Source organism: Sinohyriopsis cumingii, chromosome 12 (genome assembly GCF_028554795.1).
Source record: "Sinohyriopsis cumingii isolate HCF-2022 chromosome 12, ASM2855479v2, whole genome shotgun sequence".
NCBI classification, from domain to species: domain Eukaryota; kingdom Metazoa; phylum Mollusca; class Bivalvia; order Unionida; family Unionidae; genus Sinohyriopsis; species Sinohyriopsis cumingii.
The window spans coordinates 41,058,422-41,073,830 of NC_142972.1; the positions used below are offsets into that span (position 1 = coordinate 41,058,422).

General features: G+C 33.5%; 1 protein-coding gene across 1 annotated transcript in view; it reads left to right on the forward strand.

Moving 5' to 3' along the window:
- Positions 1-15,409, forward strand: part of LOC149786319 (protein O-mannosyl-transferase TMTC1-like) — a 138,938-nt gene that overhangs the window by 30,487 nt on the left and 93,042 nt on the right. The window contains exons 2-3 of the mRNA XM_089976720.1: positions 2,976-3,153; positions 14,640-14,713. Of these exons, the coding sequence (XP_089832846.1) occupies positions 2,976-3,153; positions 14,640-14,713 (252 nt within the window). The remainder of the gene's footprint in view (positions 1-2,975; positions 3,154-14,639; positions 14,714-15,409) is intronic.

Genomic DNA, 15,409 nt, shown 5'->3' on the forward strand with positions numbered 1-15,409 from the left:
AGTTACTGTTCCGTAAAACACCAAGCCAAACCAATCATTAAAAATAATTTCGCTTACAATTGCTCCACTTCTTTCTGCGCTCGTGAGATCACATATAACTGGCATTCTAAATCTTAGTGAAAGTACGTAATCTCTGTAATTTTTCCCCATGTTGCACTGCGGCATGTGAAGCTACCATTCAGTCACTGCAATTTAGGGTGATTGTTTCCAAACTAGCCGTTTGGGAAGTCATGCTTCAAAACGTTTTTTGTTACCAAACTGTTCAATACTGATTTGATTTAAGTATGGGACTATGTTTTCAAACACAGGAATTGAATAGATCATCATATAAGACAGAATGAAAACACGTGTTCTTTCTCTTTCGTTCCGCTCTAAATTAAAACTGTGGTAAACAAAATCTCATATGGGTAATGAATTAATATTGGCTTTATTAAAACTGTAAATTATTGTACTCGTTTCATAAATTCATTAATAAATCATTATCCTTCTGAAATCATCTAGTATGCTCCGTTACTATGCCCAATCACAGTTGCAAAAAATACGTACGATAACACCTCATGACGTCATGCAAAGGTTCATAAGGTCATTCAAGGAAAAGGCGTAACGCCTGATCCAACCGAATGCATTTCAAATTCATTTGTTACGACTTTATGGTCTTAAACTAAATAGAAAATGTAACACCACTGAGTTTAGTCAAATTCAACTAAGAATTTATTTCCATAAAATTCAAAGTGGCAATTTAAAAGGAACTTTAAGTATTTTAAATTCAATCCGAAATAATCCGAAAATTTCGATCACAGGCCCAAACTTATAGTGTTCCAAATAAATTCCAGTATTGAATGTGCTAATATGTCAATAGCCTTGAATAAGTCGATCTGCCAACAGTCTTGATGTATCGCAATGATATAATCCATAATGTCCATCAATGAATTCACAATAATCCCAAAATAGTGTACATTACAAACCTTATATAAAAACAAAGACACATTAAGATAACCAGGATGTTGGTGATTTTCCATCATATTCGTAAACATGTTATATTTCTAGAACCTTCTGCGGTCAAAAGGCCATATCAATAACAATTATTATCTTAACGTTCAATTTATAATCATGTATAAACGTTAGCTAAGCAGTATGTCCTCACAAAAGACCCTTACAATCTACAAACATGAACAAAAGTTAAACACAATATAGATATACTTACCACATTCCTCAACACTGGTATGCGCTTTGGTCAAATAAAATGAATATATCTTCGTCATGAAATAAATAGAATCTTACATGTCTGGTCATATAAAAAGAAATTTTTGAAACTGGCTGAATAATTCATTATTCACGCAAGGCATGCAAACGGGAAATTATTTAGGTTGTTTCAATGAGTAATTTTAAATTAGTATTCGTGTACAATCCTCTGTCACTAAAATATTCTTCAGTTTTGTCAAACGAAAACGGTAGTTTTGTCCATGTAGGTAGACTTTCACATGCAAGAAAGCTTACCATTGGCTTTCCTTGGGTCAGTGGCTCCATTTTGTATAGCCTAAAATAACAATGCATACAGCCTCAAATACAGTTTGTACAGTCTCAAATAATAATTTATACAGCCTAAACAATTTATACAATCTCAAATAACAATTTGTACAGCCTCAAATAACAATTTGTGTAGCCTCAAATAACAATTTATACACCGCTCCGGTGGCCTAGTGGTTAGAGCGTCCGCCTCGGATGCGAGAAGTCGTGGGTTCGATCCCCGGCCGAGTCATACCAAAGACTTTTTTAAAAAAATGGTACTAACAGCTGCCTCGCTTGGCTCTCAGCATTAAGAGGTTTGTTTTAGGACTGGTCGGCCCGGTGTCAGGATAACATGACTGGGTGGGACATTATGCCACATGTCTGCGGCATGATGCCCCAGTGCTAGACATCACATAAACTGCCACACTGCAGACATCGTAGCGATATGACTGAATTTTTTTTTTAAAGCTACGTTATAAATCCAAATCACACACACACACATACACACACCCACAATTTATACAGCCTCGAATAACAATTTGTACAGCCTCAAGTGACAATTTGCGTAGCCTCAAATAACAATTTGTATAGCCTCAAATAACAATTTATACAGCCTCAAATAACAATTTGTGTAGCCTCAAATAACAATTTGCACACTCCGAAATAACAATATGTACAGCCTCAAACAGCAACATGTATAGTTTCAAATAACAATTTCAACTAGGAGATAGGTTATCTTAATAAATTTCAACTAGGAGATTGGTAACATAGGGTACCCTTTTCCATTAAATTTCCTCGAAAATAACTATTTTCACATTAATTTATTCTTTCTCATTTCGGTAAAATTTAAGAAATCTGTGGAATTTAATGATCGTTGCGAAGAATATTCATCGGCATGCTGAAAATATAGTTTCAAGAAGAAAATTATTTTTTTTGGCTTAAGAAAGCAAAATCTTTTCTGGATTTCTTATGTTCGTACACGACCGTCCTGAAGAAAGATATTCCTTGTTGCAGACACTTCTGTGATACTTTCATATGCTTTTTATATTGTTCACAAGGAATTTATTGCAAAATGTTTATAACTTTGATCTAAAATCACTCATAAACAATCTTGATAATTTTTAAATAGTTTAGAAAGACATATAATATTTTAGGAAAATGTTAATGTGCCTGATTTTGTTTTAGTTATATCAATGTCATCAGAGCAGTTAAAAATCATATTTCATCTCTTTTGAATTTGAACGTTTTCTTTGTGTAAGTTTAAATAATAGAACATTCTTTGCTTGAAAAATGTAAATTATAGATTACGATCTTATTGATTTATTTATTTTATCAGTTCGTTTCAGTGGCCTTAAAAAAAATTAGAAAAATGTGTTTTCAATATTTACAACATACTTTTATTTCATTAAGAACATCTAAAACATCATATCCTTTTTGCGATTAAAAAAATCGTTCTCTTTTTTCAGATGGAACCATTATTTCTTTGGTTTGAATCCTCATAGTTTTCATGTGGTCAACGTCATCCTTCATGCTATCACCACCGGTATATTCGCATATACTTGCCATGAGGTGTTTTTGTTGCCATCATCCTGCGCCATATTGTCCGCGCTGGTGTTCGCTGTTCATCCGATTCACACAGAAGCTGTAAGTATTTACTTAATTATACAACACACCCAGTAAAGCAGTGGATACTATTTTCAAACATTTTTGGCTAGGGGGATTTTGATTGGTTGATTGTTTGATCGATTGAATGATTGACTGATTCATTGGTTGGTTTGTTTGTTTACTGGTTGCTTGATATTTAACGACACATCAGCCCATGATGACAACTGTTGGAAAGAGCACTGCCCAGAGACACACCAAAGCGGACAACCCGACCTGATCTAAGCAGGATACGAACCCACATCCTTTTGGTACCGAGTCCGGCATTACAACCACTGACTACCCTCAGCTCCATGGGGAAAGTATCTTAAAGATTTTTCAAAAAAGAATTTTGTGAACCAATAAATTTCCCTTTAGATAGTTACCCGACTTTTAAGGTGCGTATAATCTGATCTTATCTAGCAAAGTGCAGTAGTGGATAATGGGTCGTGTTGGTTCGGCATCATATGGATATAAACAATACTCTTGTATGGATATTAACAATACTCTTGTATGGATATAAACAATACTTTTGTATGGATATTAACAATGCTTTTGTATGTTCCACTTTGTCTTACGACGTGCTGAGCGCTACTTAAGAGGGTGAGCACTTACAAATGTTAAAGACCGAAATGTGTCTTGCTGATTTTTCTTCGTTTATTTGCTTGTCTGTTGCTTGATGTTTTTGTTTGCTTTGAGGTTATTGTTGTTTTGTGGGGGTTTTCCGCTTGTGCTGTTGTTTTTGAGAGGTTATACCTCTAAAAGGAGGAAATAAACTACTACATGTAAAGGGCCTGATCATGTTAAGTGTGTGTGGGGGGGGGGTTGATTTTTCCAAAATTTCAAAAGGGCCCTGCCCTTCCTCGAAAGGGCACTAAAGCAAAAGTAGGTTTATCTATTTAATCAAAGTGTGCATAATACCCAATAAATGTGTGCAAGAACAAAACGGTGGTCTAATTTGAAGTGACAAGTGAATGTATGTTTGGTCGTGTGTACTATTTTAGCCGGGGGCTGTCCGTATCTCCACCAAACCCCCACCCTGATCCGGCCCTGATGTATGCACTTCATATCTTCGAAATGTTTTAAGGCTATGTGTCTGACAGATAGGAGAGAGATAATTTAAGATATAGTGAAACCTTTGATGACCGAAGCCTCTGTACACCTAAGTCCACATGAAACCACTTCATCTTTACTTTCCGGAATTGTCCTTTCTTTACACTTAATAAACTTTGATCTATCGTGTTCAACACACTTAGGGCAACCAGATCTTGTGTAAGTCGAGTTAGTTTTTCCAGATCTATCGTGTTAGTTGGGCGTATGTATGTATGTATGTATGTATGTATGTATGTATGTATGTATGTATATATGTATGTATGTATTATGTATGTACCTACGTATGTATGTATGTACTTACGTACGTACGTGTGTGCGTGTGTGTGTGCGTGCGTGCGTGCCTACGTATGTATGTATGTACGTACGTATGTATGTATATGTATGTATGGGTGTGTGCGTGCACGCACGCACGCACGAACGCAAGCATGCATGCATGTATGTATGTATGTATGTATGCATGCATTCATGTGTGTGTGTGTGTGTGTGTGTGCAGTCAGGGCCGTCGCACGTTAGCGCTGGACGATTTGGATCCCCGCGAGAGGCGCTCCCCGCTCGGAAAATACTGCAAATTCTTGAAATTGAACCCCACCTACCCCCTGCTAGGGAGGTCACCCGTATCCCCCGCACCTATTGACTGCCCGGGTCGTTATCAGTAGGTGTAATGCTATGAGCAGTTGCATAAGAACAACCAAAACTGCTGCCTTCATTAAGAATGTCGCAAAATGCTCAATTTTGAAATATTCAGATTCACAAAGGGACCGAAACCCTTTTGCACTGAAAAGCGAAGGAATTTTTAAGTCCCCAATTATCAATTTCACGCTAAAATAAACTCCATATGAAAATCAGAGCCAATGATCAACAATAACCATGCAGAGTAAAATAACACCATCATACAACAACAACATTGGTACTTTAAAAATTTGACACGAGGGCATTCTTTATGAGGTCAGTAATCTTACCGACTGCACGTGGTCTTCGTTTTTGTTTTTTAGAAACAACTAAACTTCCTCCAATTGTTTTGAACAGGGTTTGTATTTTTTATGAACACTTGTTATCGAATTTCGAGTTTACCACCCTATGTTAAATATTTGGACAGTTAAAGTGGGTGGTATGTCAGCACTAATCCCTTTACAAAAACATAAATCACCAAAAGTGGGAGAATTGCAGTACAGTGTAGCCACTTTACCAGGGTACTGACGATCGAGACTTAGATTAGGAGCGTTTATCGGTAGACACTGCCATGTAGGTTGGATGGTTGCTATCAAAATTGTGCAAGTTTATTTGAAACCCTCTCAGCCCGAAATGGTGTGACCATATTACAAAGCACAAAGAAATGACTAATTTATTCCGTTACTGAGTCTAAAATGGCCTATCAACAGTATATCTGGTCAAATTTATTGAAATACCTTCAAGAGCCATAGGATAACATCAAACTAAAAGCACATTTCCCCTGGCTTAATTGGCTTATTTTGGTTCATTCTTAAAAGCACAGTTTACTTATTGCGTAACTATTTGACGATAAATATGGCCCCTGGGGCGCATCGGCAAGATTTATCCATTCGAATAAAAATATATCTCACCCTTACAGGGCATAGACACAAAGTTAATTTTATATATTTGTGGTAAACTTGTTGGAACGTCCGTTTTTGAAAAAGAAAGAACGTTACATTATTATGAAACATTAGCTTAAGATTGTGATTTATCAAGATGGAATTCGTAAGATATATGTATAATATGATGCCGAGTGATTATTAAGGTTACTATTTGAGATAGACTGGTTATATTTAGTTAGAGACTTGTTGTCTAGACTGTGATTCTGTTAAGTTCTGATAAATCGGGGATGGGTAATATTTATATATTTGTGGGTGTTTAAACAAAGATTGATAATTTTATTCAGAACTTGATGCCCAAAGTTAAAGAAATGTAACGAAACTTCCCTTTACGTAAATATTGCTTCATACCGTCCTAAGTGCGTCTTGAAGATCACATTTTAAATTGTAAAATTACAATAGCTTTGGTCCGACTTTTGGCATAGACTGGAAATTGAAGACTGGTAGGTTAACGACTGGGCTGATTGAGGGTTTAACGACGTATATAGTCATTTAAGTTTGTAGGTAAATCTTGCAATTGCAAATAAATAAGTAACACACACACACACACACACATATATATATATATATATATATATATATATATATATATATATATATATATATATATATATATATATATATATATATATTAATGAGGGTAACTCCGTTAATTGCACAATCTACCTTGAGGCTTCTAAGATATATGTACGGTTACATACAGAGTGCAATCAATCACTACCGATCTCACACATATATGTTGCATATATAAGTCATTTACATATAAATTACAGACCCAGACTAGTTCACTAAACACGTAAATTGTTAAACACACTAATAGATGAAGTTACTATCAGTGTTCTCTAGTCAAGTTAAACTCTTACATAAGACATACTGACATATATTTGTATACATAATTTAGCTGGAGAAGGTGGATAGGCCATGTGGTGTTAATTAAAATTTAGGTTTCATCCATGTATTGTACCCAATGTGAAAAGCTGACATGCTACAAGATTCTTTGATTACTTTTTGGATATTATGCTATATAATGGTCCCATAGTATTGAAAACTGCTTTTAAATAATTCTTTCTTGTATTTGGAATTAGGACGTTTTTGATATTGATTTAAAGTTTGAGATTCTGCTGGTTTCTCTGCATTTAAAATTATTTTTCAAGTCTGCATGGGCGGTCTTAAGAGAAACTGTATACGTCATTTTGGATTTCAGTGGGTGAAGTCGTTTTTCAAAGTATTGTCTAAGCAACGTGTTTCAGGTTGCGCATCTAGTACCATTGTATATACTCGTTTTTGCAGAGGAAATAGTTTCTTAATATTAACATCTGAAGTATTAACACCAGAAGTATCACGCCATATGATGTTACAATAGTCGAAATGAGGCTAAATGTAGCTTTTGCCTAAGGTGACACAGTACTGTTTTGGAATGAAATATTTTATTTTTTTTCGGAACCAAAGATAGGAATTTGTCTTCTTGGTAATGATATTTATATGATCAGACCAATATAAATTAATTATCTACAAGAATACCGAGAACTTTGTTCCTTAAAACCGCTTTAAGTTTTTTCGTTGTTATAGAAAAGATTCAAGTCATCTGTCTTTAATTTTGCTCTTTTTTGCTATGTTTTTATTAATGAAACCTTTGTATTTACAACTGTCATTTTCCTTGCACCATATTTTAAGCTTGTTTAATAACCACTGAAGATTATTGTCTCGTTTAGTTTTTGCAGTTGTGTTCATCAGATAAATTATTATCATCAGCATATAGATTAGTTGATGATATTGTATTCCCAGTCTGTAGAGAAAGATCGTTTACGAAAAAAAACATCTTGTCCACGTAAAGATCCTTGAGCCTCATCACAGTGTTTTTTTTGTCAGATACATGCTCATAAAAAGTAATTTTATAAAATCATTCGTTCAGGTATAAAATGAAACACTTGCGAACTGTATCACTACATTAGTAGATCTTTAACTTTTCTAAGTTCATGATCAACAATAACACTCCCAATTAACTTTCCTTTATCTAAACCCATCAGCCACGTGTCAACCATCGATTGTAGTGCCGTTTCATATGAAAGACTGCCTAAACCCAGACTGGTTATCTTGGAGAAGGTTGTGGTCATTGAGATGAAACATAAATGACCCACGCACATGCTTTCAATTAATCTTGAAAGAGTTGGATGGATAGAAAGTTACGGAAACTGAGTTACCTTCGCAGTTTTCTATAATTGAGAAAATTTACCTTTAGTCTCTAGACTATGATTACATATGTCTCTGCAATAGCATGTAATGCTACTTTCAGAATCCTTGGACCCATCATATCAAGAATTGTTGATTTGGTAATATCCATGTTTTGCACACAAAAAAATTTAAAGTTTAATTTAACTTTAGGAATTTCAAATCTATCATCTTCTGATAACCTTTCAGCATAAAGTCTTCTGGGATTTGAATGATCTGATTCAACTTTAGGTTCTTTAAAGTTTGAGGCCACATAAAAATAGTCATTAAACAAACTTGCAATTTGTAAATGGTCATTTGCACTAACATCGTCAATTCCGAGATGGAATACGAATCTTTTTCTTGGATTTTCTAGCTCTTAGTTCATTAAATACTCTCCAAATTGTTTTAAGGTTTCCGTATTTTCATCAAAAACGTTTTAATAATGTCTTTTTTGCAGTCCTAACCATTTTTTTAAAATTTTATTTCTCCAAAGTTTATACAAGTCACTACCAGAAGCTTTCAAGAAGACTCTTGCTTTAATAACATCAAATATATGTGAAGTAATCAAGCCTGGTTGATGATCATTTTGTATTCTTTGCATTTTTAATGGTGCATGCTTGATTGACTACAGTCAAAACCGAGTCTGTCCATGTATATAAGACATCATCTACATCTTCAAATATTGCCACAGTATCCAATGGAATCTGTTTTAAGTCCATTAGAAAGTTAGTATTGTTAAACTATTAAAAAAGATCTGTAAGAAATTAATTTTTGATGTACTTTTCCTTACTTGTTTCGGTTGCCTTTCGTGTAAGAAGAATGGCATAGGAACATTAATTTTAGAAAAATTTCCTGGAGTCTTAGTATATGTTATGTATATTTAATTTGCATTGTTTGTTATGTCCCCCCCCCACTATTAAATGTTATATATAAGTATATTTTGGACTTGACCTTGTCCAGAATCAATTTCACTCTGTTCCTGACAAATAATACATAGCTAACATTTGTATAGGTGTGTGAGCTAAATATTATGATCATTTAAAATAAAAGTAACATATTTGTTAGGGTGTGGGTCTAGGATATTGGAATTCTCCCATTAAAATGCATAGCCTGTCTGATGTTTACAATATCCTTATTATAATTTTGGTAAGAGACTGTTTTTTTAAATAAATAATCTAGTGTTCTAGAATAGAAAATTCCTTGAAGTCATAATATTTCAAGAAAATGCTGATTGTGACCTAGGTCAAGTAGAGAACTTTATAATCTTGTTTACCTGATAAATTACTCATTATTGATTTAACATCTTTAGGTAGATTTAGTCTTATTGTTGTGTCCAGTATTTGATTGGGTTCGAGTCTAGGATTCGGCCAATGTGGGTATGTGAGAAAGCTTGCCAGTAGCTTCTCGTGGGTCGGTGGTTCTTCCCAGGGTTTTCCCGGGTTCTTCCTCCACTGTTAATACTGGGAGCCATGCATAACCTATCGTGTGCTGAAAAATGGCGTTAAACCCCACAACAACAACAACAACAGTATTTGATTCGGGATGAAAGTATTTATTCAAACAATTATTCTCTGGAATTACAAAGTGCTCAATAATATTCTTTATCAAAAACTGTAATTTTGAATTAAAGTTAATTCAGACACGGATATATTGGATTATATTATTGTGATTCATCAAACGATTGTTAGCAGATCAAAATACTTCGTGTAATTGGTACATTAGTACATTTGAGACTACATGCACATCAATATCTTTATTCTTTAAGACTGGTTATATAAACTTTGTGACTCTTTGGGATATAATTTGCATCACTGTAAGTTCTTTTTCAAATATTCACTTTGTATTCAATGGAAAAAATTATCTGTTAAATTTTATAAACCTTGATGGTTTTCGCTATTTTTTGTTTGCTTATTTTAAGACCGTAGAGTCGCACTATTATAGATAGGATCAATTAGGGTTTCTGAATTTTTGTGTTTTTCTACTGGGTTTCTTAATTAATTGTCATTCGAAAAGGTTCCATACAATCAGTCCAGTTTTCACGTATCTGTTTATTTAGTAAATCCTTGTTTATATCGCCAAGAATGGAATATTCTTTGTCATCATTCAGAACTTTTTCTATCTATAATTCAAAATATTTATTCCGATTAACATGAGATGTATGTGGTCTGTATATAAAGCCAGTTGGGATGGGTTTGGAGTTTTGTGGAGAAATCTGTATTCGAACAGACTCGATTTTATTCAGTTCTAGACTTTAACGTCGATTTACGATAATACCACTATGGATGAAAACTGAGAGCCCACCGCTACTATTTTTGTTGTTGGTTTTTTTTTATAGAAAGCACGTGTATCATAATTATTTACTAACAAAAGGTTGTCTAATTGATTCTCCTTTAATAGTGTTTCAAATATTCCAGAGACATGTACTTTATTTTCTGGTGGTGTAAGCATAAGTCAACCTTGATCTATTTTGCCCCATATTCATTGTATATTTATCCGTCCAATAATAATATCGTTCGCATTTATCCGTAACGTCAAGATATTAGTTCTTGATAGGGCACTCTATAAAATGTCATTATTTAAAAGTACATGAACGTTAACTGCATCTGTATGATTGTATCATCATTCATATTGTGCTCATAAGTTTGCACATTGAAAGATATCTCCAGATTGCTGTTGTCACATTTATGAACACGTTTATTATTGTCAGTGGTATTGGAGGTATCACCATCAATAGTAAGGACGTTAGTCTTCTTTTGGTCGGCATCATTGCTGAATGCCTACTATCCTTTAGTACAGTTACTTTTGCCTTATGACGTAAGCCACGACAAACCTAGTATCTAAAGTTCCTCTCATGGTGACATTGGTAGCTGGAATGATTGTTTTCACCACACACACACACACACACACACACACACACACCCTCATGTCTAAGACACGTCAATATAAATTTTGCTCACCTGACCATATGACAGGCGAAATAAGAAAAAATAATTTTTTAGGACTCCCTCCTTACACGTGGAATTGAGAATCTAGTTTTTGAATATCTGACAAAGTCGACTGTCTGACCGTCTTTACATTCCAAGTAAATACTAAAAAATACAAGATTAGTTATTGAATAATTAACTAATTAATAAGGCTAAATAAAATTCACTAATTGTACATTTCTGCATTTACTATTCAACGTGTGTGTGCAGCGTAAAGTAGAATATGGAAAAGGAAAAGATATCTTTGTTTTTGTTAAACAACTTATTCAGTTGTCTTCTTCTATAAATGAAAGGAAATTTAGGTATTGGCTTCTTTTCAGCCGGAATAAATATACTTATCAACGGAATTAAAAGCAATGCCCGCAAGAATGTCGCTATATAATGCATCTCTTCAATCAAGCCTCAAGTTATATAACATAATGATCAGTTTGGCGCGAGCTCAGAAAATTAGCATAATTTTATATTTTTAAAAGACATTTTAAGGAAAACTATATGAATTCGTATTTTAAAACGTACATCTATGAAAAGGATTCATCCATTAGAATATTACAGTTTAAAGTAAAATTATACCAAATGGATTGCTAGTATGCAACCTGATTTGTTTTCACGTTTACATTTAACTGTGCATATTAAATAGTAACTATGAATAGTGAACTTTGAAGAAAAATGAAAGCAAAAGAAATATTTTCTTAAAATCATGAGCCATTTATCAAAATAAAGTTAAAAGAATTGAATATTTTGTGACTATCATGCAACATATGAATATTGGGTATCAACTGAGTATTTAAAGATGTGACAGAAGATACGGCTAACACCGCTCGCGACTATAAATATTGTCAGCTCGGCTTGTGATCACGCCATGGCGCAGGCATCTTCCTAGAAGCAGTAATATATAATGTATGTATGTATGTATGTATGTATGTATGTATGTATGTATGTATGTATGTTTTCTAATTTCATGGTGTTTATTTTTGTAATCATATCATTATGTTTTTTATCTTATAGGTGTTGTCTAATGTTGTAAAGCGCTTAGAGCTTCTAAAGATTAGGCGCTATAAAAAGTCTTCATTATTATTATTATTATTATTATTATTATTATATCTGTGTGTGTATGTCTGTATGTATATGTATATAGTCACGTTGGTGAATCAGTTTCTATTCACTATTCCGGAAACAAAATAAACTTATATCATGCAGTGTAAGGGTAAAATGTGGTCTTGGGCTGCATCAGTAAGAGCTAATTTCATTGAAGCCTATTCAATTCAAGGTTTTTTTTTTTTTAATAACACAAATCCCCTTCATTTGTTTATGCGTTCAACTATAATTTGGGCATAATATTACAATGGGTACCAAGTTTATTTTGCTGACTATAGCATTACATTTTCGGCGGCCACGAGGCCGTAAATAACTTTCAATCACCGTCTTAAAAAATGATACAAATATTCGTACTTTTTACGTCATACACCATGCTCACATGGAGCTGAGAAACAATCACTGCAGTTTGGGGTGGATGGGGTGGAAGTTTCCAAAGTGGTCTAATAACAATAACAATAATAATAATAATGATAATAATAATAATAATAATAATAACAATAATAATAATAATAATAATAATAATAATAATAATAATAATAATAATAAAAGTAAAAATAATAATAATGGTGATGATGATGATGATAATAATAATAATAACAATAAACAACTTTCTTTAACAAGGATAACACATTTTTAGTCATGACTGACCCATCTGCCATGTGGTCCTCAGTTTTTTTTTTATTGGCTATGTTAAATTTGTTTCTAGATAATCAGGTATCGTCGCAAACTCATTCATACATATTTGACATGAATGAATATATGTGACTATACTGGAAAACATGTACACATATAAACAATCTGTTATAGAAATGATAGCATTGTTGTGTGAATGATGTCACTGATTAACCAATCGGGAGAAAGAGGTTTACTAGTTCCCTTTGAGTGTTTTCTGTACAGATCAATAAAAATTCTTATAGATTTTATGACTGAGCACGTCCTTATACTTGAAGATGTGAGTGAAATGCGTTCAAGCCTATTTATCTTAATTAATTAAAACAGGTGAAAGATAGAAGACCCACATGGTCCTCTTGTTTTTATTTCTGACAGTTTTGGCCATGTATGCCAGAAGAAAAAAAATGTCGGTGTGCATGTATTTTGTTTGGTTGGGCACAGGCTGCTTTCAGATGTTTGCCACATACTGTTGGTTTGCGACTGATAACAACTTAGTCTAATCAAGTAAGCTAAAGGGCAAGACTAAATATTTGGATTGAAATAGCCTCTTCTCATGTTCAAACGAAAACGAAATTCGTGCTTATTTTAAGTTTTCTTCTCTCTATTATGCAGACTTTATACTTGAAGAAAAATACCCGTGCTCTTTTTATTTACGCATACTTTATCTTGTGATAAAGAAAGGCAATTGAAACACGATATTAAAAGATTTGATGCCCATCTTTTTTATAGAATGGCCGCTAGGTCGTCGGATTGTGCATGACATTATTAGACTATCATTCAGAACACATCGGCTATTTATGCAAGATAAAAGTATGATTTATAGAATTTACCTCGAAGTTGCGAAAATTGAAACATCATGAATTTAAAATTCAATAACTTTAAATTTCTGGATGCTCATGATTAAGCCTACAGTCATCGATAGAGATCCATCTTTCATGCAAGCTTGTGTGCGGAGAAAGCCATATGTCCCGCGGCACTTTCTTAAATTCCATGTGTTTGAAACGTGTTTTCAAGTCCACACCAAAGAATCAGATGCTAATTTCAGTAATTAGTGACACAACTCAGCTCTGTAAAAGGACTGAAATTCCATCAGTAAATCTTGGCTCTATTTTTTTTCCTGCTACAACTAGGATAAGCTCTCAAAGATTCTTTTTACTAAAAAAATTTCTTCCATCAACTAATCCTGGTCAGCCAAACCCATATGTACTCTACTTTATGTTATCCATTTCTAGACTGGTTCACATTCTTTCATAAAATTGGTACCATGGGTCCTTTACTTAGATTAGAGTATGTTGAGTGTAAAGTCAATAGACTCTCAACGCACTGTCTACGTTTTACTGACTTTGGCAACAAACTAATGATATATTGAAAAACAATGTGCAGGATTCTAATTTTGGAGATCCATCCTGGTAATTAAATATTTAATGAAGGGTGTATAATAGTAGGTTGCGAGTTTTCCAGGCAGTAAATGTATCAACTCTACATTAGTTTAATGTGTATGCAACTTTTAATAATCAAATATGATACTATTAAGACAAGAAAATAAAAATTGAATGTGCTGGTGACATCATATGTTCATTCTACCAAAAAGTGGTCTTCTTTCAATGAATTGGAAGTTTGTAATTTATGAAGCTATCTTTAGGATTAATAATTTAGCAAAATCACAATCTATATTCAACCACAGTTGACGCTCCAGCAATAAATTCGTATCCCTTCACCAATGACAACCAATTATCTGGACAAATTGCAGATGAGTCCGACTAATCTAGTTTTATTGCATAGTTTGTCTTTTCCTTTTGTTCAGATCTCTGGAATCGTTGGAAGAGCTGATGTTCTCGCAGCTGTTCTGTTCCTTGCATCATTCTTATGCTATGTCAGGTAATATGTTGTCATAATTGTAAAATTTTTGCAAGTACTTTTGCGATTTCCATTTTATTTGGAGTGTACAGTACATAAGCAATAAGCATTGAGCTCTCGGTGTGTGTTATGTATATCTATAGTATATCTATTATTTTCTTAATAATAGTTTCTGAGAGGGTCATTTAGTTAATTTATGTTTGCTACTAATATTCGATAATCGTAGTTTCCGCTTATAAGACGAGTCATGAGATATACGTAACTTGATTCATTTATGGGTTTCAAGGTTGTATAGTATTATTAAATGCAGGTAATTATCATGTGATCTAATTTCATGACATGAGTCCTAAAAGAACAGGACGACCTAATTGTTGATTAGTTAGTGTAAACCATGTGACCCCGTTTACTTGTAAAGTGATTTCGAAATACCAAGATGGTTCCTTCAAAGCTTCTTATTGTATTCTCTCTTTGCACATTAGCATTCTATATAACATAATTTTTTCATAGAATTATGCATTTTTAGTAGTACTATCAGTCTTGGGAGAGGTATTTTTAGAGGATTGATTAATTTATTTAATTTAATAATTCATTGGCATTACAGTGTTCTAACAGTCATTTAAAGACTATCTGGATATATAAAAGCGATACAGAATTGCTGTGAATTCATTTCAAGACATTTTGGATTATATCATAATTATTTTTTTCCCATACTGTTGA